Here is a 27,599-nt window from a genome sequence, read left to right as displayed (position 1 = left end):
AATTGAATCATGGGAATTGTAGTTCTCTCTTTGCCGGTAGGTGTAGAGAACGTTAAACGGTAAAGTGAATAGGACTACATATCCCATAGAGCCTTCGTGTCCATGTGCTTGGAGCTTTTCAGTGCGTTGCATCAGCTGTGGTAGTAGAAGCCGGTGCCGGTAGTTGCTGGGGTGGTTATAGAGCCGGGATGAAGCTGTATGTAAGCGATGGGAACCCCCATGGGGTGAAGGTCCTGGCAGCTGCAGGTCTCTGGGGTAATGATGTACAGATCCAGAGGCTACAGCAGGACGGTAAGAGGAACAGATGGATGAGCTGCATATTTTACTATGGGATGGTGTGTGCTGACATCCGCATGTGTGTGAATAAGCACCGTCCCGTGTGCTTCAAGACTAGTAATTTATACTGAAACATTTTTTCTATAAGAGCAGAATTTAATTTGTGTTGTCCCGTTCCTTTTGTTATTCCTCCTGGAAATGAGTGATCCTATGTCAGAGATGTCCCTTTTGTCTTCTAATGTCAACACTCATTGGACAATGTCACAGTGTAACAAATCTGATTGGTGGTGGTCCGACTGCTTGGTTCTGATCAAGAGAACTGAACCCCATTTTCCAGAGTGCGGAGGATCTGTTCTCAGGATCGGTGGGGCCCCGACAGTTGTAACCCCACTTATCAGATTATTAACATAGGAGATAAGTCAAAGTTGGTACAACCCCTTTAACTGGTAACACCCAGCTGTCAATTAATACATACAGTTCTAGGGAAGACTCACGTCCTAATGACAAGAAATTATACACCAGAATTGTTATTTATAGGTTTATTTTTCTAGTTGTTTTTTTACCGGCTCCACAGGAAATTTGTTCATAAAAGTTGTTTTGATGCATATTTATTTATTTTTAATAGAAAAAGTTGTGCCCTTCCTTTCGCAAGCTAAACTGCCAGCACTGGAGCTGAATAATGGAAATTACCTGTTCTCTGCTAATGCAATATGCAGGTGAGTACTGAGTTTCGGTGAACATTATGGAGAATCTGTGAGGCTGATCAATGCATCGGGAGAAGAGCGACCCTGAGGGCGCGTTCACACGTTGCGTTTTGGTTGCATTTTCATTGCGTTTGAAACGCATTGCAACAGCTGAAGAGAGGTGATTTGCCTAATTACATTACTCTTAACATTTCCATTTACATAACGCATTGTAAACGTGATGTACATGTTTTGTTAACATTACATTAACAAACGTAAATGGTAATGTAATTAGGCAAATCATCTCTCATCAGCTGTTGTAATGCGTTTCAAATGCAATGAAAATGCAACCAAAACGCAACGTGTGAACGCACCTTGAGGCTGCGTTATACGTTCAGTTTTTTTTAATGCAGTTTTTAAAGCCAAAAACAAGTGTGGATCATAATGGGTGAGACTATATCATAGAGAGATGTTGCTCCTACTCTTGTTTTTTCACTCCACTCCTGGTTTGGACATCAACAACTGCATCTTAAAAACTGAAAGTGAATATGGCCATTGATTTGAATTTGAAAAAGTCCTGCCAATAAGTCTAAAGACTAAGGCTATCTGCACTCGCAACATAATGACGTCAGAATTCATCTCAATAGTTATTCCCCAGCCATTCAGCGAGCATCAGCTGGTTCTAATGTGTTTTACACCGCGGAGATCATCATTTGCATTCCGGCACAGTGGGTAGCACTCCTGCCTTGCAGCGCTGGAGTCCTGGGTTCGAGTCCCACCCAGGTCAACATCTGCAAAGAGTTTCTTATGTTATCTCTGTGTTTGCATGGGTTTCCTCCGGGTACTCCGGTTTCCTCCCACACTCCTAAAACATACTGTTAGGTTGTGAGCCCCATTGGGGCAGGGACCAATTTGTCATGCTTTGTGCAGCGCTGCACAATCTGTAGGCGCTATATAAATAAAGAATTATTATTATTATTGCCATTAAGCAACATACTATGAATCATAAATCCTTTTTTTAACTATTTGTTTATAGGATTTACATGAATCCTATCCACTAAACTTCTACTGTATTTATACTGCCAATTCACAAAACAGAAACTGTGAGCAGGTAATGTGATATGTATAAGGATGTCCTAAGCTAGCAGCATTATTGTAGTCTATATATTGAGTCATTATGCCTGGACATGGGTGTTGATCTGTAATAAGGACTGTATGATATAAGCACAATATGGCTGCCTAAATGAAGCCCAATGTAAAAGGGCCTAATGCCTCACAATGATATGCGTCTTCATCGTACCTGTTATTGACTCTCATAGTCTCTCTTTTCATAGGTATTTCTCATTGGCAGCTGGGAAGGACCTGGATGACCTCAATAATCAGTGGCTGGAATGGGAGGCGACAGAGCTTCAGGCAAGTAGCTCCCGCATGATGGTACATGGGGTTTACTGCTTTACCATTCAGTCTGTATTACATTCATCCTATATATCTTACCTCTGTGTTCTATATGTTTAGCCGGTGATCTCTGCCGCCTTGTACGCACATATTGTGCAGGGGAAGAAAAAGGAAGAGACTTTAGTAACGGTTGGCAAGCAACTTGGATACATTTCTCAAAGTCTCTCAAAGAAACCATATCTTACTGGTGTGAGTACAACTCCTGTGCATTATATTGGAATTACACAATGGATGTTCAAGTGTTAATCCCAGGTGCCCTACCTTCCATTCACACATTGTCATTGTTTTCCTGCTTGTACTTTCTATATGTTTTCTACCAAATTGGCCCCAATGATTGCATATGTCATCAATTTCTACTCGGAGACCTTGTTTATTTTTATATGGTAATTGACATTGTTTCCTCCAAGCCCTGTTAGCAAAACTGCTGCAGACTTACAAATTGTGTATCATCTTATACCCTAGATTTTGTTTAGTCGACTTAGAATTTTGCATCATCCTTTTTTCACAAGCAATAACTGTATGTAAAAAAAATATTGCTTGAGTGTATATAGGAGAAAACTTCCAACTAGTGTGATTATGCTCACTTATGTAACTCTTTGTTACTTCTAGGATGCTCTGTCTGTTGCTGACATTGTGGTATGGGGAGCGATTTTTCCTTTTATTACGGATGCATCTACTCTATCGGGTAAGTTACAGCTGAGTTTCCACATTTGTAGTCAATATTTACAAACAGTTCCTTGCCTAAATTAAGATATTTATTAGTAAAATATTCCTCCACCATATAAGGAGAATTGGTGTTAGTCCAGCAATACATAACCGTGAAATTCAACCGTGTGCAGTCAATTTTTCGAAAAGACGGAACGCGTTGTCCTAAATGCAATGCCTTTAAACGGATCAGTGGCCACGGCCCATATGATGACCCTTGCAAACTATCCTGTTTAAAGGTAGAGCAAGTCCTAGTAAGATTAGTTTTTCACAGATCACTTCTTTATAATAGTGAGGTCTCTTTGTTGCTTTTTTTAACTCTTGAATATTTTGTCTAATTTGCATATTTGACAGTACTGACATTCTCTTTGCAGAAGATCTGTCGTCATTAAAGAATTGGTTTAAAAAAGTGACCGAACTGGATCCATGTCAAAAAGCAGCTGAATCAATCCTTAAAGGCCGGGATACTTCAGTATTTAAAGCCCATCTCCAAAAGCTGCCTGCATCCATTATCACATCTAACGTCTCCACCTGCAATGAACTTGAGGTCAGTATCTAATAATTGATAGATAGAGATAGATATATCTCTATATATCTACCTCTGTGCTGTATGTGGGTATCTGGAATAGTAGTTTTATATTACACTTTTTAGACACTAATGCATGCCTTGATTTAGCACAAAATATACAGTGGGGGCGGAAAGTATTCAGACCACTTTATTTTTCAGTCTGTTTTATTGCAATCAGTTGCTAAGATCAAGTTTTTTTTTTCTTTTGCTCATTATTGTACGCTCTGCACGCCATCTTTACAGAAATGTAGATATTTTTGCTAATTTATTAAACAAGAGGAACTAATATATCACATGGTCATAAGTTTTCGGCCCCGTTTGCTCAGTATTGAGTAGAAGCACCTGTTGAACTATTACAGTCATGAGTCTTCTTGTGAAGATGCAACTAGTTTCTCACACCTGGCTCTTACCTGCAGATCCTCTCCAGTTCCCTCAGGTTGGATTGTAAACGTTGGTGGAGGCCATTTTCAAGTCTCTCCAGAGATGCTCTATTGGGTTTGGGTCAGGGCTCTGGCTGGACAAGTCAGGAATGGTCCCAGAGATGTTCTGAAGCCACTGCTTTGTTATTTTAGCTGTGTGCTTAGGGTCACTGTCTTGTTGGAAGGTGAACCTTTGGCACAGTCTGGGGTCCAGAGCACTCTGGAAGAGGTTTTCATCCAGGATATCTCTGTAGTTGGCCGCATTCATCTTTCCTGCAATTGCAATCAGTCGTCCTGTCCCTGCCACCACTATGTGTCACTGTTGGGATTGTATTTGGCAGGTGATAAACATACCGTTTAAAATTTACTCCAAAAAGTTCAATCTTCGACTCATCAGGCCAAAGAATCTTATTTTTCATAGTGTGGGAGTCCTTCATGTGTGGGTTTTTTTTTTTTTTTTGCGAACAGTATATGGCTTGCACTGAGGAGAGGCATCCATCACACACTCTGCCATGACTGGTGGAGGCTACAGTGATGGTTTGACTTTGCAGTGAGACTTTGTGGAACTTTCTCCCATCTCATTACTGCACCTATGGAGCTCAGCCACAGTGATCTTGGGGTTCTTCTTTACCTCTCTAACCAAAGTTCTTCTTTAAAGATTTCTTAGTGTGACTGGATGGCCAGGTCTTGGAAGAGTTGTGGCTGTCCCAAACGTCTTACATTTTAAGGATTATGGAGACCACTGTGCTCTAAGGGTGGTGGCACACATGGCATATGGCAAGCATGCGTTTTTGACCAGTTTGAATTAAGATAATTGGCCAAACCTGTCAAAAAAACGCATGCTTTTTTTTACGATCTGAAAACGCACAACTAAAAACTGCCCAAAAAGTCCTAAAAACGCCACGTGAGTCACCACTCTTAGGAGCCTTGAGTGCTGCAGAAATTCTACTGTAACCATGGCTAGATCTACAGTATGCCTTACCACAATTTTGTCTCTGAGCCCCTTGGGCGGTTCCTTAGACCTCATGATTCTCGTGTTCTGACAGGTGTGAGGTCTAATATAGACAGGTGTGAGACTTTCCTAATCTAGTCAATCCGTTTAATTAAAAACAACCCGACTCCAATGAAGGAGTATAACCTTCTCGAGGGGGATCAGAAGGAAATGGACAGCATCTGAGTTAAATATAAGTGTCACAGCATAAGGTCTGAATACTAATGACCATGTATTATTACAGTTTTTCTTGTTTAATAAATTAGCAAAAATATCTACATTTGTTTTCTTTGTTTTTGATCTTACCATATTGGCTGCAATGAAACAAAGACTGAAAAATGTAAAGGCTCTAAATACTTTACATACCTCTGTATGTGTGATTGCAGAAAAGCCTGTTGATGTGAATAGTCTATAGTGTACTCAATAATGGGTGATAAACTTCATATTGTTAGTGGACGTTATCAAGGTGGGTAGCATCAGTAAGAGGACATGGTAAACTGGCACAATTACATCTAAATAACCCTTATAAATGGTTTTAATGTGTGTCTGGTTTTCCTAGATTACACAGTATGTTATTCCCCAACATTTTATCACCTATTTTATTTCAGGCAGAGGATACAGCCCAGACATTGTCTGAGGAGGACATTGCAGCTGCTGCAGAATCCTGGTCCAAGGGACTTGCTGACGCTCCAAGACCAAAACAGAGACACCACCCCATGTGAGTTTTGGTTATATATGTAAAGGAATTTTTATTCAATCAATTGAGGAACATTATTAGCACTACACAAAAATGGTTAAAGGTTCCTCTGTGAGGTGATGAGACTGTCCCACCCAAAGACATGAAGCATTCATTGCTCACTGGCTGCAACTGCTTTATGACAACAAGCATTGTATATGCTGCAACGCAATGTACTGTATGCAGAAGATCCATATTGTCAAGAATATCCTCAATATTCACTTGTATTTGTTGGGAAAGTGATCTGGCATAGCTGAGGTGGCTTAGTTACAAATACGAGCAGTGCTGCTAGTATAAAGACTAAAACCTGTTGCCAACTGTTGGGCTGAGAACTTAAAATCATTGAACTGAATAGATAAGTTTCAGTGATTCTAGGTTCGGTAAAGCACGCAAGCTCCTGGAGCAAGTTCAAACCAAACTTGTGGACTTAAATGTGTTCTTGAGGTTATGAGGGAAAAAAAATCAGGAAAAAATTATATTTATACAGTTGTCTGAAACTCTGCAGTCCAGCAAATTAAAAATGCATGCACCACTTTATATGGTATTTAATTGAAATACAATACAATACAGCAGATAATGAACTTTCCTCATTGTTATTAGAGTGTAACACATTGCGTTCAACGTTTTCATTGTCAACAACTTTCCTCATAGACTACCTATAGTTGGAGAGAAGAATATTTTAATCACCAGTGCCCTGCCCTACGTGAACAACGTTCCTCACTTGGGAAACATCATTGGCTCCGTGCTCAGTGCTGATGTCTTTGCCAGGTAAGACATTAAAGAACTGCATTGTCCATATGACCTGATGACTATATTTTGTCTTCCATTCCTTCTGATTGTGCATCCACTCCCTTTCCTTCATGGAAGTGGTCGACTGGTTTGGACATCCACTTTCACATACCCTTTTCTGATTTAAGAGCTGGTTAAGGCCAGCGGCACAAGACTCTAAAGACCTGACATTTTTTTAATGGCCTGAACTAAATTCAATACTTTTTGATGAATTTGTGCACACAACTGTTATTTTAACAGACCCTGCAACCGATTCATTTAAAAGTGGACTAAGTATGAGTATTCCTGAAAATATAGATTCCAGACTGAAGCAAATCATTTTGGCCATGCATGTGTGCAGGTAGCCTTACACTTATTCAGGAGCCTTATTTATTGGGGTAAAGGGCAGTGGTAGAGGATGTCCTGATGATCTGACACATATGGTCATTACATTGGCAACACAGTGGGGGACATTTTTCAAAGCTTCTGGTTTTTGACGTAGAAGTGTTGATATAATCACAATTTCTTGCACACTACAGTATATAGCAACTATGAAGGTGGTATACAGAATCAATGACCCAGGTTAAAGGTCATCAACAAATGTGCAAACCCTGACTGAAGAATTATTGTAGACTGTATAACTTCACTCCTCCGGGTTGTGTGGTGAGCAACATGCAAAATGTGAGAAGAAAAGATGGCATCACTTGTTCATCTCCATTCATTTTTAAAGGTCCTTTAAAGCCAAAGATCTGCCTTTTTTCATTCCTTGATAATTTGTTGACCCACAAAGCTGGTTTCCTAGAATACGGAATCAGATCAACATATGTAGGTAACTTTGCACGTAAGGGAGCTGCAATGTAAGTCATATGACATACATAACTGCCATGTGATTTGTGTCTTGTGAGGGAATCTTGCAATACATCCTTCTTTTCATGTCAATTCATTCAATTAGTTGAAGATAATTTAACTTTATTAGAGTGAAGACTCGGGTGTCTATGCCTTTGGGCTTATTGCATGTGCTAGTGTTTTTTATGACTTTTTATTGCTTTTGGCTTGTTACCAGACCTCCTTTACCAGACCTCTGGTAAAGGATTTTAACACCTGTCATCAGGTCTCTGTCACCTCTACCTGTTGGAGCAGCTCACAAGGATCCCATCCCAACCTTTATCTAGTCAATTCATACATTAACCATTGTAAAATCATCTTTTCTTTATTATGTAAATGAGGCTAGTCACATGGTCAGAGGCAGTGATGTCACCCCTGTAACCCCTCCCTTCTCCTCCTCCCCCTGATCTGTGTGTGATGTATAGTAAAGCATTGCTAGTGTCTGTGCTTTATCTGCTGACATGCTGCATCCTCCTAATACACAGAGACGCAGACAACAGCTACACAAGTACCTGACATGTTCTGCTATAACATGGCTGCCTGGAGCTGTTGTATCTCTCCTATACATACATACGCACGCACACACACACTGCAGGGGCCGCCAGCACCAGGAAGCGCATGGAGGAGCCATTACACCATTATACCTCACACCATTATACAGGCTGTCAGTAATGTGTATAGGAGTATCTCATACACACATGCTGCAGGGAGCGCCAGCACCAGGATGCACATGGAGGAGCTTACACCATTATACCTCACACCATTATACAGGCTGTCAGTCTTGTGTATAGGAGTATCTCATACACACAGGCTGCAGGGGGCACCAGCACCAGGAAGCACATGGAGGAGCCATTACACCATTATACCTCACATCATTATACAGGCTGTCAGTCATGTGTATAGGAGTATCTCATACACACAGGCTCCAGGGGCCACAAACGCCAGGAAGCACATGGAGGAGCCATTACACCATTATACTTCACATCATTATACAGACTGTCAGTCAAGCACTGGGGGATGTGGCTCTGCCTCCCACTCATGAATAAGCTGGGCAGCTTGAATATGCTAATGACTCATTGGACATCTCACAGGTCATTTGCATACAGCTTTAGGACCTCATTGCTTAAAGGGGTTACCCAGGTGTTGAAAATTACTGAGGGCCGGGTTGGTGAGGGCTATTTAAACATAATAAACATCTACTTACCTCGTCCGGCGCTTACAACGCTGAGAGATAGGGACGGATGGGAGGAGCCGGCCACATCGCGGACTGGAAGCTCCTTGTGCGCGGCTTCTGTGCCCCTGTAAACAAACTGGGGCACGGATCAAATGGGCAGCGGCTGCGCTGGAGGAGGTTAGTACATGTTTATTATTTTTAAATAACCCAGCCCAGCCCTCAGTAATTTTTAACACCCGGATAACCCCTTTTATGTTTACAGGCATGTAGAGGGACAATGAAGGGATAGAGGCAATGCTCTCTAATGGCAGTTTAGGAAAATATATTTAGTTTAGGGGGGTTACTTTGTCTGACCGGTTTTATGGGCATAGATAGTTAACCCCTAGGTAAAATTAAGAATTTGGTTGTTTTAAGTTCATGACATTTCCTATAATAGGACAAGCCCCTATTTCTACTGTACATAGATGTTTATAGGTATGAATCCTTTAAACCTCTAACCTTGGTTCTCCTTTTGGTTTTGATCTTTTAGATACTGCAGGCTTAGAAATTGGAACACACTCTATATTTGCGGGACAGATGAATATGGGACGGCCACAGAAACTAAAGCAATGGAGGAAGGGTTAACCCCGCAGCAAATCTGTGACAAGTACAATGCTGTTCACACTGCCATATACAAGTGGTTTGACATTTCCTTTGATTACTTTGGAAGGACTACTACTGCACACCAAACCACGTAAGTACAGCAGAAGTATTGTTGCACATCCATATATTCTTCCAGGATAGGGAGTTTATACAACTTGTTATTAAATTCCATATTGTTTCCAGATATTCAGTAAATTTTTGCATTTGTTGTTGACTTTACCCCTTACCAACATGTGACATATTAGTACCTCACATATCGGCTATAGGTGTATGCAGAGGGCTAACTGGCTGAGCCCTCTCCATACAAGGTAGGTGGGTGGTTGCTGCATAATGCAGCAAACACCCACTGGTAACACTGATCACGGCTGTTAATCCTTTGATCTCTGCAGCAATCTTGCCTTAGAATGATCTGTTGCCATGACAACTCCAGGTCTTTGTAAGTTTGTAAGGTCTTTGTATAGTGTCTGATAATTTGTTACAATGTGCCAGCGAAATAATAATGTAGTATAGTAGGACCAGACAACCTAGGGTTAAAGGGATCCTGTCATCAGAAATTAGCCAATCAAAAACCACAGCTGAGCAGATTCTAGATGTGGTTTTTTTTTTTTTTCATGGCCTGGTGTGGTGCCATTATCCAGTAAATCAACTTTAAAATGGGATGTAAATTGGTTTGATGAGGTCATGGATGCAGAGAGTTTAACACAGAAATCACTCTTTCCCTGCCTTAAAATGCCCATCTAACTTCAAAGTAGATTTTCTGGATGATGGCACCACAATGGGTCTTGAAAGAAACATGATCTAGAAGTTGTTCAACTGCTTGACAGCATACTGGTAGTGGTTTATTAGGCCAATTTCTGATGTCAGGTTCCCTTTAAAGTACCCTAGTGGTATGAAAAATAATTAAAAAATGTATTTTTTTTTAAAAAGTAAAAAATTCATATAACCCCCTTTCCCTAGAACTGATAAAAAAAATTAACAGTACAAATCATAAACATATTGGGTATCGCCACTTCCCAAAATGTCTGATCTATTAAAATATAATACGCTATTTGTAAAATAGCAGCCAAAAGGAAACGCCACTTTTTTCCATTGTGCAAAATTATAATAAAAAGTAATCAAAACGGCATACGGTCCTCAAAATGGAAACTCGTCTCACAAAAAATGACATGTTGCATAGCTCTGTACATCAAAGTATTTATAAAGTTATCAGCACCAGAAGATGGCAAAATGTAGAATATTTTTTATTTTTATTTTTTTTGGACAGAAGGTTTTCATTTTTTAAAATATAAAATTTTCTCCGTGATTATATTGACCCAAAGAGACCTCACATTTGGGACACACAGTGAAATCTGTAAAAATTAAGACCACAAGAAAATGGCGCAAATGGATTTTTTTAACCAATTTCACTGCGTTTGGAATTTCTCACTACCCAGCACACTGCATGGAATAATAAATACTGTCACTATGAAGTGCAATTTGTAACGTTGAAAACCAGCTTTAGCACAACTATGTACAGTACATGGAAAAATTTAAAAAAGGGTTAATGCAATGTATGTGATCCCCTTATTGATTGTGCAGCACCTTGGAATTAATAGTGCTCTATAAATAGTAATAATAACTAAAAATCAAAGGTTATTAATTTTTTACTGTGAATTTCCCGAGTTCGGCCGCCTCTGTGTCCTTCATCTATCAGATATGGCATAAAAACTTAGTTGTAGTCTAGATTTTTACATAACTGAAGAGGAACAAAATGAGGGGCTCTTATAAGGACAAAGTTCTTTGCTGTGGAACTACTATTTCACAAACTACAGATGTTATCCCAGATGTTTTATTTTTTTGATGATTAAAATGTACCACGATCTCTTCTGTTGTAGAATTGCTCAGGACATCTTCAACAGACTCCTTCAAAGAGACTTCCTGCTGAAAGATACAGTGGAGCAGCTCCGATGTGAGACCTGTCAACGATTTCTAGCAGATCGCTTTGTAGAAGGAATCTGTCCATTCTGCAACTATGAGGAAGCCCGAGGGGACCAATGTGACAAGTGTGGAAAGCTCATTAATGCTGTAGAATTAAAGGTACTGTCACATTTCTTTTGTACTGGTTGAATGCAATGCTCTAGAAGTATTGTAAAGTATTCAGAATATATGCTTAAAGGACACCTGTCATCAGGTCTGTGTCACTTGTCCTGTCACCTCTACCTGTTGGAGCAGCTCACAAGGATCCCATCCCAGCCTTTATCTAGTTATTTCATACATTATTCATTGTAAAATCATCTATTCTTTATTATGTAAATGAGGCTGGTCACATGGTCAGAGGCAGTGATGTCACCCCTGTTACCCCTCCCCCTGCTCATGTCTGTGTGTAATGTATAGTAAAGCATGGCTAGTGTGTGTGCTGCATCTGCTGACATGCTGCATCCTCCTAATATACAGAGACACAGACAGCAGCTACACATGAATCTGACATGTTCTGCTGTAACCTGGCTGCCTGGAGCTGCTGTATCTCTCCTAAACACACACACATGCACACACAGGCTGCAGGGGGCGTGGCCACCAGCACCAGGAAGCACATCATTATACAGCCTCACATCATTATACAGGCTGTCAGTCAAGCACTGGGGGTGTGGCTGTGCCTCCCACTCATGAATAGAGTGGACAGCTTGAATATGCTAATGCTTCATTGGACATTTCACAGGTCATTTGCATACAGCTTTAGGACCTCATTGCTTAGGTTTACAGGCATGTAGAGGGACAATGAAGGGATAGAGGCAATGCTCTCTAATGGCAGTTTATAAAAATATATTTAGTTTAGGGGGGTTATTTTGCATGACGGGTTCTCTTTTAAAGGGAACCTGTCAGAGCAAATCGAGACCCTAAACCACCATGGACCTGTGATTTAGTGTCCTAAATGGCCCTGTATGAGTTCCAAGGTGGGAACATTTCATTAGTGTGGAGAGATTGATGCATCCCCCCCCCCCCCCTAGACTTCTACTTGAGTCAATAAGTTTTCTCAGCTTTTTGGGTAAAACCAGACGCCCTTGGTTTATATTTGGGTGGGGTTATACGGCCCCCACTGATCAGCTGTATACACTGTATAGTTTCCATGCTGGTTTACTGCTATAAATTTGAGTCGGACTCCACCAACTGATTGGTTATTTTTATTGGATGAATCAATATTTACGTCCTGGACAAAATAGTGCTTTATGGCAACTTATATTTTAAATAATCTGCTGCTATGATGTTTTCAATAAATGTGTACCTGGTATGTAGTGGTTATAGTGAAATACTAATTTTATATGTAGAAATAGATTTGTGACCTGTTTTATGTTTGTTTGTTTTTTTTCTCTAAATGTTCATTGTTCTTAAAATGTTTTATAATAATTATTTTTTTTAATAAATACAGAGACCTCAGTGCAAAGTCTGTAAACAGTCTCCTGTAGTGAAATCATCTCAACATCTCTTCTTGGATCTACCGAAGGTTGGTCATTTTATTGTTGTTGTGGTTTGTTTGTTTTTTTTTTTATCTTTTTTTTGTAGAGATGCTTAAAGTACAACTGTAAATAATAAAGACTTTTGCCAAACCTCACACTAAGCAAAAATAAGCAGTAACTATTTTAGTCTATTTGGCTACCTGCAGATGTTAAACTGCTAGCTTTTGCAGTTTTTGCCCGTACCATCTTGCGCCCGTACATCGTCTCCCATTCCGTTGTGTTTTTATTTTTTTGTGATGCATATTAACCTCTTAACGCTCAGCGTCCGATATATCGGACGCTGAGCTCAGTGACTTAGCGCTCAGCGTCCGATATATCGGACGCTGACCTGATGCCGGTTCGGTTCAAGATCTGAGCCGAACCAGCATCAGGAAAGACGGGGTGCCAGCTGTGACTGATAGCCGGCACCCCAGTGTAACACCCGCGATCGGAGTTGTTTCCGATCGCGGGTGCTTAACCCGTTAAATGCCGCGGTTAGCGCGACCGCGGCATCTAACATGCATCTGGGGGGTCTTTCCCCCACGAACCGTTTTCGGGGGGCACCGATCGTTGCTATAGCCACTCTGGGGTCCTATCTGGACCCCAGAGTTACTTGCAAGAATTGCCGGTAAGATGGCGTCTGTGACGTCATCTTACTGGCACAGTGCCAGCCTATGCAAGTGTATAGGCTGACACTGATAATACTCTGCAATACATCAGTATTGCAGAATATTATCATGAACAAGCAATCAGATGATTGCTTGTTCATGTCCCATGGTATAAAAGTGAAAAAGTAAAAAAAAAAAAGTTATTCAATAAAAAAATAAAGTCATAAATCACTAAAAATGCCCCAAACCCTCAAAACATATAAAGAGACATATAACTCAAAAAAAAGTCTAAATCATAACACAAACCCCACATATATAGTATCACCGCGTCCATAACAACCCGTAGAATAAAAGTAAATCATTATTGAACCCCCACGATAAACGCCGTAAAAAAAAACTGGTATAAACCCTCCAAAAATTATGATTTTTACCTTTTCAATCCCACAAAAAATGCTATAAAATGTGATCAAAAAACCATATGTACTCCGACATGATACTGGTGCAAAGTACAACATGTCCCGCAAAAAACAAGCCATCAACCAGCTCCGTAGCCAAAAAAGTAACAATGTTATGCCACTTGGAAGACGGCAATACATAAATGATAGATTTTTCCCCACATTAGGGTTTTGTTTGACAAATTTAGTAAAACGTAAGAAAATATATTCATGTCTGGTATCCCCATAATCGTATCGACCCATAGAATAAAGATAACATGATTATTAGTCTATACGGTGAACACCAAAAAAAAAAAAAGTAAAAAATCCAGTACAGAATTGATGCTTTTCTACTCCTGCCCTCAAAAAAAGTTCCTAAATTTTCAACAATAGGTGATACCAACCCCAAAATGGTAACAATGGAAAAAGCATCTCATCCCGCAAAAAAAATGCCGTCACATGGCCCAAATAACGAAAAAGCGAAAATGTTATAGCCTTCAAAAGGGGCCAATGAGGAAACTAAAATCCTGGCAGCTGCAGCGCCCTCCTTCCCTTCTGCACCTTGCTGTGCGCCCATAAAACCAGTCACAGCCACATGTGGGGGGTCTTTGTACTCAGGAGAAATTGCAGAACAAATTGTATGGTGGGTTTTCTCTTTTTATATTTTGGAAATGTGTAAATTTTAGGGCTAAATGAACGTATAAGGGAACAATATGACCAATCTAAATTTCATTTTGATTCAATTACTATGAAGATCTCAAGGGGTTAACAATCTTCGTAAAAGCTGTTTCTAATAGTTTGAGGGGTGCAGATTTGAAAATGGGTTGGTTATATAGGGGGTTTTGATGCTAAATATGTAAAATTTCATTCAAAACTGTATTTATAAATAGTAAATTCTGAAAATCCGGAAAAGCGATATTCTATTTGTAAGCCGTGTGACATCAAAATAAATTATCCAGACATTTCAGAAATTATGAAAATGTAAAGTAGACAAATGGGAAATGTTATTCAGCAATTTATTTAGGTGGTAAATCTATCTGCCTGAAAACGCAATGATTTTGAATTTCGAAAATGGCAAATTTTTCAAAAAATTTATCATATTTTCTTTTTTTTTTGTAAATAAACGCAAAACTTATCTGTCAAAATTTACCACTAAAATGAAGTACAACATGTGGGGAAAAAACTGTCTCAGAATCGTTTTGATAAGTAACAGTGTTCAAAAGTTATAACCATATAAAGCGAAGCAAGTCAGAATCCAAAAAACGGGCTGAGCCTTAAGCTACAAAATGGCTGCGTCCTTAACGGGTTAAGCCACTACACAGCACCAGAGGCTAGTGGCATTTCTCCAAAAGTGATTTACCTCAGATGCCAAGACTCTTCTCAGCTGATTTGCATCTAACATTTAATGAGCATTTTATAGTTAAATGGTCAAGTTTTATCATAAAAGAGGAGATGTTGGAAAGGACATTTCACACCCTACTGGTAGTGTAGTGATGTAGTAGTTGCCCTACCAAATTCAATAAGGTGTGGAGGAATGGAGCAACTCTCATAAATGAGTGAGAAGACCTCTTGCACAAACAGAAACTTCCCTACACTGCAGATACCATGTTCTCTTTCACGGCTATCCTGACCCATCATATAATTTATTTCATCATATATGATAATCTGATTAACCAATAGCGGTACAGAACCAGGTAGTCACACACTTTAGGTAAATTCCTGTCACGACTGCTTCTCTGTATTATTCTACATCCATAAAACAAACTTTTTTTTAAAAAAAATGATAAATGTTTCCTTCACAGCTAGAAGAGCGCTTGGAGAAATGGCTGCAACAGTCCTTGGCAACTGGAGACTGGACATCAAATGCCCGCTTTATAACTCGCTCCTGGATTCGTGATGGACTCAAACCAAGATGCATCACTAGGGACCTGAAGTGGGGCACTCCTGTTCCTCTGGAGGGGTTCACAGACAAGGTAAATTTCCATTTTGACTCCATATTAAGGTGAGCTCAATTTTTTTTTGGCCTGTGCTACAGAAACCATCCCATACAGATGGCTGGAGCTGGCCTTCAGTTGCAGAAATTTCTGCAACACATCTGCTACATTTTAATATACCATGAATGACTAGCATCTTGTAATATTTTGTGTATGTTAACCAACAATTTTGTTTTACAGGTGTTTTACGTCTGGTTTGATGCTCCAATTGGATATATTTCCATTACAGCCAATTACACAGACCATTGGGAGAAGTGGTGGAAAAATCCTCAACAGGTAAGAGTACAATCATTATTGTATTGTGCCAATTATTTCCACTCGCTGTAGATTCCTATATTATGTATATACATTATATAGGAGAGCTAAAGATACTTGAAGATCTATCCATTTCCTATAGGAGCAGACAGCCATGCTGTTGGCTCATACTTTTTAAATTGTCCTTACATTTCCTCCATTGGGTCATTATTTTATGATTAATTTAACGCCATATAATCAAATATTCCGGTATTGCATTCTCTCCTTGTGAACAGAGTGTCCTCACACTCCTGTGCTCTCTGCTCTGAGGGTCTGTTACACCATTTCCCAGAATCGCATGGTGATGCAAGGGTAGCCCTTATTTCACATGGAAAAGCTACAGTCCTAGACTATAAATGCGTTTTCTCTGTTGCTGCTATTAACAATACACAAAGTTATTATTTACACTGCTCTGCATGGTCAAAACTGCTTACCGTACATATACTCTTTTAAGATGCATGCACCACCTTTTTCACAAATGCAGCTCGTAAAATTACAGCATGCCTGCATTGACTTTTACTCCTCTCCATGCAGGCATACGGTGATTTCATGTGATCAGATATATGCATGGGCTACAGTTTGCTAATTTTAGGAGGCTAAATGACCTTGGATGATGTCATATGCATCACGCCCTTAGTCATGGTTTTAAAGCTTATTATATAGGGATCCAAGGGAAACAATTTTTAGCTAAAAGAAGGGTGTCCATTAATAGGGTTCTATGGGAAACTGCCACTAGTTGTATTGGTGAAAATGTGGTGACAGGTTCCCATTATATAGGGCGCATTTCACTAAGGTCATCAGAGGAAACTGCAGGCTTGATAAATCTTCCATTATGTACATAACTCGGCGCACATGTTTATACAGTTATATCAGAATCAGTATAACACTTTGCATCTCCGTTTCCTCTATTCTAGCAGACTATGTAAGATATGAGGTGATGTCTTTACATAAAAACATCACATCCAGGGTTTACTCATGTAAAATGTTCTATCTTTGTGACTTCTACTCCGTATCATCTTGTCTGTTTCAGGTTCAACTCTATAACTTTATGGCAAAGGACAACGTTCCATTCCATAGTGTGATCTTCCCGTCCTGTCTCCTGGGAGCAGAGGATAACTACACTATAGTTAACCACCTCGTAGCGACAGGTAGATGACTTTTACGTGAAATACAATGTCCTTTCTAGAATACAACGTAGTACGTGACACATTCATGTTTTTATTCCAGAGTACATTAGAATCCGACTATTTACCAATCTCCTATTACAAATCTGATGCCTCAGTGCAGTTATATCTTAACTAACTAAAAATAAGACTCCCCCTTACTTTATATGTGACTGTCATTGCACAGTTACAAAAACAAAATATGTGCAGGGAACATGGTTTTAAACCTTTTGTAAAACCTTTTTATTGGGGAGTTTTGTTAATTTTTTAACAAAAGAGAGGCTATAAAGTTTTCTTTTAGCAGCTCTTTAAATGAGCGTTGCTAGGGGAAAATCTATATACAGCCTGTACAATACAGTTAGAGTACGGCTTACTCTTTACCCCTGGCATACACTCATCTCTTTTGTCTAACAATCAGAGGGGAACTTTAGGATATCCATTTATATTACAAATCTAAGAAATATGTGCTGATGCACATATTTGGAATAAAAAGTAAAATTTTTAGCATCCATGTAGAAAGTATGTTTAATAATCACATGGACTGTCTCCTGAGCAGAATACCTGAATTATGAAGATGGCAAGTTCTCCAAGAGCCGTGGAGTGGGTGTATTTGGTGACATGGCAAAGGACACTGGAATTCCCGCTGACATCTGGAGATTCTATCTGCTCTACCTGCGGCCTGAAGGACAAGACAGTGCGTTCAGCTGGAGTGATCTGATGCTGAAGAATAACTCTGAGCTGCTTAACAACTTGGGAAACTTTGTTAATAGGTAAATAAATGCGGATCAGTACAGAAGAAACACTAATTTTAACATGATGAAGTTTTAATATGGCCTTGATAAGATAATATACCCAACACTATAGGTTGTACCTTGTTAGAGGGATTGTCATCCCAATATGCCCTACCTTCTAGGGACACTATTAGCTGGACGGTCATATATAACATTATTGTCTATTCATTTTGTAGGTTGTCTGGTCTGCAGACTGATAGGGATGCTTTGAGAGTATACACAGTTTTTTCAATATCTCCTTTGTTTCAGAGCTGGCATGTTCGTGCAGAAGTTTTTCAATGGACATGTTCCCAAGATGGAGTTGCTTGCAGAGGACAAAAGGCTCTTGGCTCAGGTCACAGCTGAGCTCAGACAATATAACCAACTATTGGAGAAGGTTCGGTATGTACTGCAGGATTCATCAGGATGACTAGAACTAAACTTTTACTTTTCTAAACAACTAGAAAAAGCAAAGGTTGTTCTTTAATAAGGTCTCATATTTCAGAATTCGTGATGCCCTGAGATGTATCCTGAATATTTCCCGTCATGGAAACCAGTACATCCAAGTCAATGAACCGTGGAAATGCATCAAAGGGACGCCGCAGGAACAGTACGTGTATATATCCATTCACTCTTGTACTAATATATATAAGATATCTAACAACCACGGAAAAGCAGACACCACCTAAATAAAGTAGGACTATCAAATCCGCTCTTGTTAAGGAAAAAACCCAAAAATGTGAGTAACATGTGACAATACTCATGATAGAGCTATAGATATCTTTATTCCAAAATATAAGTACACATATAAGTATATGTGTAAGTCGAAGTACACCGGACAATGAAAGTTAAATGAAGGTAAATGCTGTATAAAATTGCCCAGATCCTTACACTTCAAGACCTGAGCACTTTTCAGTCCATGAATCAGTCTATGAATCCTGGAACACATGCTGGCTGGATTTCTTGGACCGAACACAGGATGGGGACTCCAAGCATCACCTATTATATAAGGAGTCCTGTCAGGATCACAGACATGGGTTTAGGAAGGAGCTTAGGTTATGGAGGGCAGAGAGTGTAACCCGAGTGAATTTAGTTGCCACCACTCACCATAATATATAAGGCTGATGAGACGCCTTGTATAAATTATGCCCAATACAATACAATCTTCACAAGTTAAACAATCAATTCAGGTAATGTCTCTTCTGAGTTATGGAATCCTTCGAACACAAGACTCTTATTAAAAGTTTTTTATATCAAAAAGACAGTGCTTACAAATACATTCAATGCAAAAATAAGTTTTACAAGAAAATAGGGATAAAAACAGAACTTAAAAGTGTTGGCCACTTAAAGTACATTACAGCAAAAAATTAATATTGTTTGTGTAATGAAAAGTTATTAAATCTTCCAGTATAATTTCTGTATCAATTTTTCAGTTTTCTAGATCTCTGCTTGCTGTTTTCTTGCTGTCCTGCAAAAGAAAGCTTCATTGTTACTTCCTAAAGATAAACGCTGATCCATGGTCATGTGGTGTCACACAGGTGCACAGCTCGTTATATCACATGACCAGGAATATAACGAGCCGTGCATTTGTGTGACATCCTATGACCATGGACAGACATTTATCTATTGGAATTAAACAATGAAGCTGCCTGTTGCATGACAGCAACAGAGATCTAGAAAACCGTGAAGAATTGATACAGAAAGTATATTGGAAAATTGAACTTCATTACACAAACCATATCAGTTTGCTGTAATGTACTTAAAGTGGGCAACCCCTTGTATCATATATATGATGATGATTGGAGTCCTATCATCTGCAGTGTGTTTGTTTGGTCTGTAAAATCCAGCCAGCGCACAGTCCAGTGTTCACAGACACTAGCCCCCATTTTATGAAATAAAATGTAATTGCACACATGGGGATGGAGGTTATTTTGTATGGATAGGAGTTTAAGTGCCTACAGAATTTCAACTTATTATAGCATAGATAATACATGATGAGGTTTTCCCTAAATATATTGACGTTCAATCAACTAAATAATATCGGATCGTAAATTTAAAACTGTGTCCAAGTTATTGCAAGGGTTTTTGACTTATTTTGGTGCAATTTTCTCCTATTGAAAATGTGCTTGTACTGCAGGGCTCGTGCGGGCACAGTGACTGGTCTGGCAGTAAACATGGCAGCTCTGCTTGCCGTTATGCTACAGCCATATATGCCCTCAATAAGCACTGTCATCCAAGAGCAGCTACTCGTGCCGCAGGAAGCCAGTGTATTGACCAGTGATTTCCGTTGCGTCCTACCAGAAGGACATCGCATTGGAACTGTAAGTATCAAAATGGTTGCAGAATGAGATAAACAGAGATCAGGCTTCTGAACAATCATTATACATTCGGCTTTTTTTCCACCTTGGATGGCTCAGTATGTATAGAGGGAGAGCTTGAGAACATCTGACACCTGCCTGGTATTAATAATGTGTCCTGTATATAGAGAACATGGCACACACCAAAATGAATTGTATGATTTTACTTCAGTGAATTTTTCACACCGTAGTATACGATTAAGAGATACAAGTTACATAGATCAAAGTCATTTACAACATTTCGGGTCATCTTGACCTTTTTGTCAAGTACGATCTGGCTGATCCAATGGGGGAACCACATATATGTGACGAGTCCGTAGAATCACATGGAATTCAGTGGCGGCAATTACAAAAAAAAAAATCTATTACAGCCCTAGCAGTACACGGGTCAGACCTGTAGTAAAATTTGTTAGGCAGTGGACAACCTGCATCACAAAACAGCTGGTTGCTGCTGTTGGCTACGATTTTTCGGTGACTGATTACCAGTATGTGTATTCCAGTTGCTGCACCTCCGCCTGTAGCAGAGCAAACCGTTCAGTTTGCAGATTTTTAGCTTAATGTGGATTGGATTTGTATAAATGATCCACTGTAATGAGATTACACATGACCGCACATGACTGTGCGACTGTCCTCTGCACTGTAATCCCGCCAGCACACGGTCTGTTATTCACACCATCTGTGTGATAGCAGAATATTACTTTATTGGAAGATATGTCTCCATTTTTGAGTTAAAGCCAGAAAACCACAAAAATAGACCCTCTGGCATATGCCCATATTTCATTATCTATGGTACTCTGTAGTACAAGAGTCACATTTCCACTAGACAGTGGCTGCATATATACCAAACACAGGCAGATAGGTTGCAGGGGTTTGTACTTGAGTTTAATTTCTTTGTAAGTCGGAACCATATATCTTATGATTGTAGATCCCGACTTTGTACAGTTTTTTCTGTAATGGGGACAAGTATTATCAATAAACCCCCTTTACAGACACCTTACAGCTGATCATTGCAGTCTGGGACTATAGTAAAGTATCCAAAGAGCTTCACCAATGGTCACAGTGGCAAAGGGGTCAGTCTGTAAGTCAGGTGTCCTTAAGTAGGAGACCACCTGTATATACTATATTGCCACCATTGAGTATGTAGAGTAGGATTAGATAAGATTTACAACTAATGATGAATACTTTGTTTAATATCTCAGGTAAGCCCATTGTTTCAGAAGTTGGAAAATGACCAGATTGAGTCTCTAAGGAAACGATTTGGGGGTGGACAGGTAAGTTGTTTTAGTCGAATGCAAATGGTTACAGAATTACAAGTTTGTTCATTGTTTTGTTACCTTTTTCTTTCTATAATACGAACAGCTTCTCTAAAGACACTTGACATTACATGGTGACAACTTACACACAAAACGTGTTTCGTATTCTTTTCCTCCATTCATTACTTTTGTCTATTCTTCTTCCTTCATGTGTCTGTGCACAATGCATCTCTATGGCAGCCATGCACTACCATAGTATGGAATTGGATTAAAAAGTGGCAGATTGCCTCATTAATATGTTTGTATAATTCATCCATATGTCCTTGTTATAGGGAAGCTGACAGCAGTTTTTACCATACAAAGCGGCAGTTTGTGTTGGGTAGCATTCCTGGAGAACTATGTAGCATATCTTGGTGTATGTTAGTAGTAACATGACTGTGAAAAAATGCATTTATATTCCAGAATTTTTTTTTCATTTACAGAGCCCTCTGGTGCACTTGTGTGAGATCTATTCACTGTGCAGCAGTAGAGTGCTCCAAATCCAGCAACAATATACCGCATATACTCGAGTATAAGCCGAGGTCCCTAATTTTACCACAAAAAAAACTGGGAAAACCTATTTATTGAAGTATAAACTGAGGGTGGGAAATGCATTGGTCACAGCCTCCCCGGTATATAGCCTGCCAGCCCCTGCCTCATATTATATAGCCAGAACCCCATTATAGAGGCAGCCACCCCGCCCTGTCGTGCAGGCGGCCCCCATTGTCCCGTCGTGCACATTTTTTGTGCTGAAAAACTCTGCTTATACTTGACTATATATGGTAAATGGGTTTTTCACAGTCTTGCTGCTACTAACAGCATACACAGATCTCCATGGTTACTAAGACTGTCTCCAGCTGCTGACCAATCCCCTTAAATTCATTGAAGGCAGAGATGTGAGGAGCTGCCAGATGCTCTAATCTCTAGAGGAAGAAATGGGAGAGCAGTCATTAACATCTCCAAAAATATTCATTTCCTGTACAAATTTGATTGACTCTCTTTGAAAGCAGTAACCTACCTCGTGCCTCTAGATTCATAAGAAAAGTAAATGGTGGTACTATGGTCATAAAAGTACAAAGGTAGAATTACTCACCTTCTAAGGTCAGTGCTGCTGCTCCAGATCTGGATGCAGGGATGACATCACATGATGACACATGACTGCTGTAGCCAATCACTGGTAATGAAATGCAGAGTCCAGTTATTTGGCCGTAGTGATCACATGTTTAGTGATGTCACTTCTGCGGCTTGGTAAACAAGTAGTGACAGCACTCGCTCAAATAGGTAAGTGATCTTGCTTTTGTTGTGGCATTTCCCACCATTACCTGTTCTTCCTCTTCTATGTTCTTACTTTTGCTCTCAATCCTTCTAGCAGCTGAATGGTGACTGCACAGAGAAGCAGGTAACCCTCCTGTATGCATGGCCTCCGCTGCATGCCGGCTTCATGCACTCCCAGGCCTATCCCATATACTATATACACGTCATGTACAGTCCTGCTAATGGGAACCTACAACTGCATTATTACAATTCAGGAGCTAATCAAAGGACATCTACCATCAGGATCAAGGATTGTAAACCAAGCGCATTTGCACGCTGGTATGTGCCCCCTCTTTCAGGATTTTTAAATTATGCAAATGAGCCTAAGGGGCTCTGGGCTTCATAGATTTCAATGAAGCCTGGAGCCCATCGGGCTAATCTGCATAATTTTTGAATTAAAGGGGTTCTCCGGTGATAAAGATTGACCTCACTATACCTTATCTCCCCACACTTATCACTTTACTAATTCAGTGACATTAAATCTTCTGCCCCCTTTTCATGAAATCAAAGTCATCCCTGTGCACTGCCAGCTCCTGCTACACTTACAGTTTCCATAGAAACGACCTGTATGCTGTCTCTGCTCTCTGGTCTGACATGTGCAGTCAGCTCCCTGTCCCCTGCTGGGGGGGTGTGACTGCATTTTCCTCTGTATGAAGAAGCTGTGCTGACCAGGGGGATTGTGGGAGATGTAGCAGAATTGGGGCAGCCATCTTTGAGTGATGCAGCTGCAGCAGTGAGCTGTGAAGTGACAAGTGAAGGAAAACAAAGTATACAGCCCAGGGTGGTGAGGTAAGGATGTGCAACTATAATATATGCAAAAGAACTGGTTAGTTAAAAAAAAAAAAAAGTACATATAGTGACAGGAGAACCCCTTTAAAATGTGCTTGGTGTACAATCCTTCATCCTGGTCATAGATGTCCTTTTGAAAATGTCTTTATATGATTTGACAAGCTATGGAGGGTTCTCATAAAGATAAATACATAAATACTCCTATTACTTCATGGGAATATGACCGCTTTAGCAGTGCATAACTGCAGCCTGAGTGAGCTCTACTACCACAACTTTATGTATGGACTGTGAAAATAGATTTATATTCAATTGCAACCTCTCCATGTTCACTGGGACATGTCCTCACACTGCTGTGCTCCTTGGTCTCTGTTATATCCCCTCTTCTCTGGGTAAACACGGCAATGGGCTTGTTGAATAGTGCGGCAGTCACTGGGTAGGGGCAGAGGAGCGCTTTACAGTACAGAATTGTGGCTGCATTCACACAGTGTGGTGGCTTTGTTGAAATGTGTTGCATGAACTTTAAGCTTGTTTGTAGAGTTCAGAATTCTTGTACACAGTTTATGTGATGACATTGGTTATGTATGATCATACAACACAATAATTGAATCTGCTCCTAGTGGCTGTGCATGAAGTTGTGTGTTTCTTGTTTTTGATCATCAATGTTCTGATTTCTGCAGGTGAAAGCTGAGCCTAAAACACCATCACCTGCGGCAGATCCATCCAAAGAAACTGCAAAAGTTGGTGATCCAGAGAGGATAAAACAGCTAATGCAAGAGGTAGAGAAGCAGGTAAGATTAGATCTGTATAATTATAATATAATGGGTTTCCAGAGTTTGCGTAGTGAAGAGACCACAGCACTTGGTATTGCATTTTGGCCCCATTCATTTGAGGTCACTGGTCTGTGATGGGTCCTGGTCCCAGGTGTGAGACCTAAGTATAGGTGATTAATTTTTAAAAAAAACTTTAAATTCCCAATTCACAGCTTTCACTTCGATGGAGCTAAAACACACTGTGATCGACTGTGACTAGTAAAACCACTGGTTATATTTAGTCAAACAGACACCGTGCCAAAAACTGTAATCGTGATTCAGGATGCTGCTGTCTTGCAGAGAAGCGGGGACTCCATGCATCATATATAACTATGATACCCGGGGTCCCATCCTCTGCTTTGTGGCAAGTCTGTGAAATCTGGCCAGCAGACCGTCCGTCATTCAGTCGTGTGTTTCAGCCTAAACGGCTGATGGTATGACAATTGCAGGATTGGTTGCATATAAAACGGTCTGCCTGTAAATTCATTCACTAAATTTCTCCGTAGGCTATACTGGCAGATGATATAGTATATAGGATATGTTTCATCCACCAGGAACCGCTGGATCTCATTTTACTGGAAAGATCAGTATATGCTCAGCATTAGAGACTATGAGGGACGGATCCAACTGCATGGCATCCATCTCTGGCCTCCACTGTGATGTAATTGTTCATATTAGGACAGTTACATTATACGGGAGACATCTGGAACATTGATCACTTCTCTTCCTGGTTTCTGGGGGAGGAGCCAAACCAGAGGACATTTCCCGCAGCATAAGCTTGGGATACACTACTACTGCGACTAATAATGATCTGCTGACACTGGAAAGGAGACCTAACTTGTTGATAATTTTCCATAAACCATAGTACCAATGAATATAAGAATATCTCATGTCTTGGTTCTGTATGTTTTATGCATTTTCCAAAATATTTTCAGGGCAACCATGTTCGGGAGTTAAAGGGCAAGAAGGCAGAGAAATCAGTGATTGACACGGAGGTCCAGAAGCTTCTGGCTCTGAAGAAAGAACTTGCCCTGGCAGAAGGGAAGACCCCAGAAGCCCCCGCTCAGAAAGGAAAGAAGAAGAAATAACCTCTTTTATGGGGGGAGCTGCAGCACCAAATGGGTTAATTGTGTGAACAGTCTTTTAAATAAAATATTGTGGTCCTTGTTTACATGGGAGTGTCTGACTCCATGGTAGTGCGAGACTGTAACGTATTGCATAGGATTGCATGGCTACTGAAAGATGTGTCTGCTTATTACACTCCACACGAGATAAATAGAGCAGCGTTATAGCAACACCAATTACTGCACCACCTCCTCTCCCCATGGGATACTGTATAAAGGTAAAGTCTGCGCGCCACATGACGGCAACATAGAGCCATTGATAAAGAAAGCAAGCCATGTGCCCTAAAGAAAAACCTACAGAACACAACAATTGTTTTCATGATCACCAAAGAAAATAAGTTTTCTTAAATCTGTTCCTGTGTCCCATGAAAAGGTTTCACCACCTGGAATAGCATCGTAAGGGGATCATTTATTTTTACTCTGGAAATTTGGCTTTTGGGCATTTTTGATTTATTTCAGAGGGTGATATTTCTGGAATCTGAGTCACAAATTCTTTTTCTACCCCTTTTAATGTTTTTCCTAATGCTGCTCCTCTGTGCTGTAGCTTCAGGACTCCATAGTTGTTAATGCCCCTCGGGCTCATTTGCATACAGTTTTTCATCCTGGTGGTGGATGCCCTTTAACCCCTTAACGCTCTGCGCCATAGCTCTACGGCGCAGAGGTATAAGGGATGTATGAAGAGGGCTCACAGCTGCGTCCTCTTCATACAAAGGTGGGGGTTTTTGCATTTTGCATAAAACCCCCACCGCTAATAACCGCGGTCGGTGCTTGCAACCATGCGACTTTGCCAGCAGCGTTTAAAAAACGGCGGCGCGCGGGCGCCGCCATCTTTAATGCGATCGCCGTGCCCCTGAACGTCATCGTTCTGAGCCCACAAGAACGTGACGCACGTGCGTTTTTTTTTTCAATTTTTCCACATTTGTTTTTTTTTTTTCAGCTTCGCGGTACACGGCATGTTAAAATAAATAACATTACGGGAAAGCAAAATTTGTTACGCACAAAATAAGCCCTCACACAGGTCTGTACACGTAAAAATGAAAAAGTTATGGATTTTTGAAGTTGGAGAGCGAGAAATGAGCCGAAAAACCCTGCGTCCTTAAGGGGTTAAGGTGTTGTCCGAAGGTTGGAAATCATTGCTTCTTTCTTCCAAAACGGTGCCACACCTGACTATGGTTTGTGCCGGTGTGGAGCTGTTTTTGGATGTAAGCAGCCATGTTTTCCAACCTCTGTACAACCCCTAGTGAATTAATTCCAAAAGTCGCAAACCGCTATAGAATTAGAAGCGGGTATGGATTTGTGGCAAACTTGCAATGGTGTGGAAATAATAAATCCCATACACTACCCGGTGGATTTACTGCACCGCAGTGGTGTGCTGCCAATCCGTGCAGAATTTGTGTGCTGAAATGCATGTGAGTTTTGGCCAAGACCCCTCCCACTTGTGTTTTGGATGCCTTTAAAAAGCCATGGGGGTAGCGTCTTAAAGGAAACCTACCACTTGTAGTGGCAGGTTTCTGATGTAAATACCGGGCACCAGCTCAGGGTGAGCTGGTGCCGGAGCTTATTTTCGTTAGTGTTTTAAACCGCGGTATCGCGGTTTAAAACACTTTTTAAACTTTATAGCCGGCGCAGGCAGGTACGCGCTCGGCGCTTACCATGTGCGCGGCTCTCATTCACTTCCTATGTAGCCGCGCGCACGGTAAGCGCCGAGCACGTACCTGCCTGCGCCGGCTATATAGTTTAAAAAGTGTTTTATACCGCGGTTTAAAACACTAACGAAAATAGGCTCTGGCACCAGCTCACCCTGAGCTGGTGCCCGGTATTCCCATCAGAAACCTGCCACTACAAGTGGTAGGTTTCCTTTAAGGCCTCATGCACTCTG

At 40.4% G+C, this 27,599-nt stretch overlaps 1 protein-coding gene across 2 annotated transcripts; it reads left to right on the top strand.

Annotated features, from left to right (window-relative positions):
• Nucleotides 1-60: 60 nt before the first annotated feature.
• On the top strand, nt 61-25,767 carry MARS1 (methionyl-tRNA synthetase 1). Of its 2 annotated transcripts, XM_072134889.1 has the most exons (22): nt 61-291; nt 902-992; nt 2,294-2,372; nt 2,475-2,603; nt 3,024-3,099; nt 3,494-3,666; nt 5,706-5,815; nt 6,485-6,601; nt 9,190-9,393; nt 11,177-11,378; nt 12,706-12,780; nt 15,617-15,787; nt 15,989-16,084; nt 17,133-17,250; nt 17,822-18,035; nt 18,306-18,437; nt 18,541-18,645; nt 20,173-20,356; nt 21,592-21,663; nt 23,054-23,083; nt 24,465-24,575; nt 25,532-25,767. In XM_072134889.1, the coding sequence occupies exons 1-22, from the start codon at nt 189-191 to the stop codon at nt 25,682-25,684; spliced, it is 2,745 nt and encodes a 914-aa protein (XP_071990990.1). In that variant the 5' UTR covers nt 61-188; the 3' UTR covers nt 25,685-25,767. The 2 variants fall into 2 exon arrangements, with proteins under 2 accessions (XP_071990990.1, XP_071990991.1); XM_072134890.1 differs by lacking the exon at nt 23,054-23,083 and having other exon boundaries at nt 62-291.
• Nucleotides 25,768-27,599: the final 1,832 nt, after the last annotated feature.

The sequence above is a fragment of the Engystomops pustulosus genome, chromosome 2 (genome assembly GCF_040894005.1).
Source record: "Engystomops pustulosus chromosome 2, aEngPut4.maternal, whole genome shotgun sequence".
Classification (NCBI taxonomy): Eukaryota; Metazoa; Chordata; class Amphibia; order Anura; family Leptodactylidae; genus Engystomops; species Engystomops pustulosus.
This window is presented reverse-complemented; position numbering and strand designations above follow the sequence as displayed.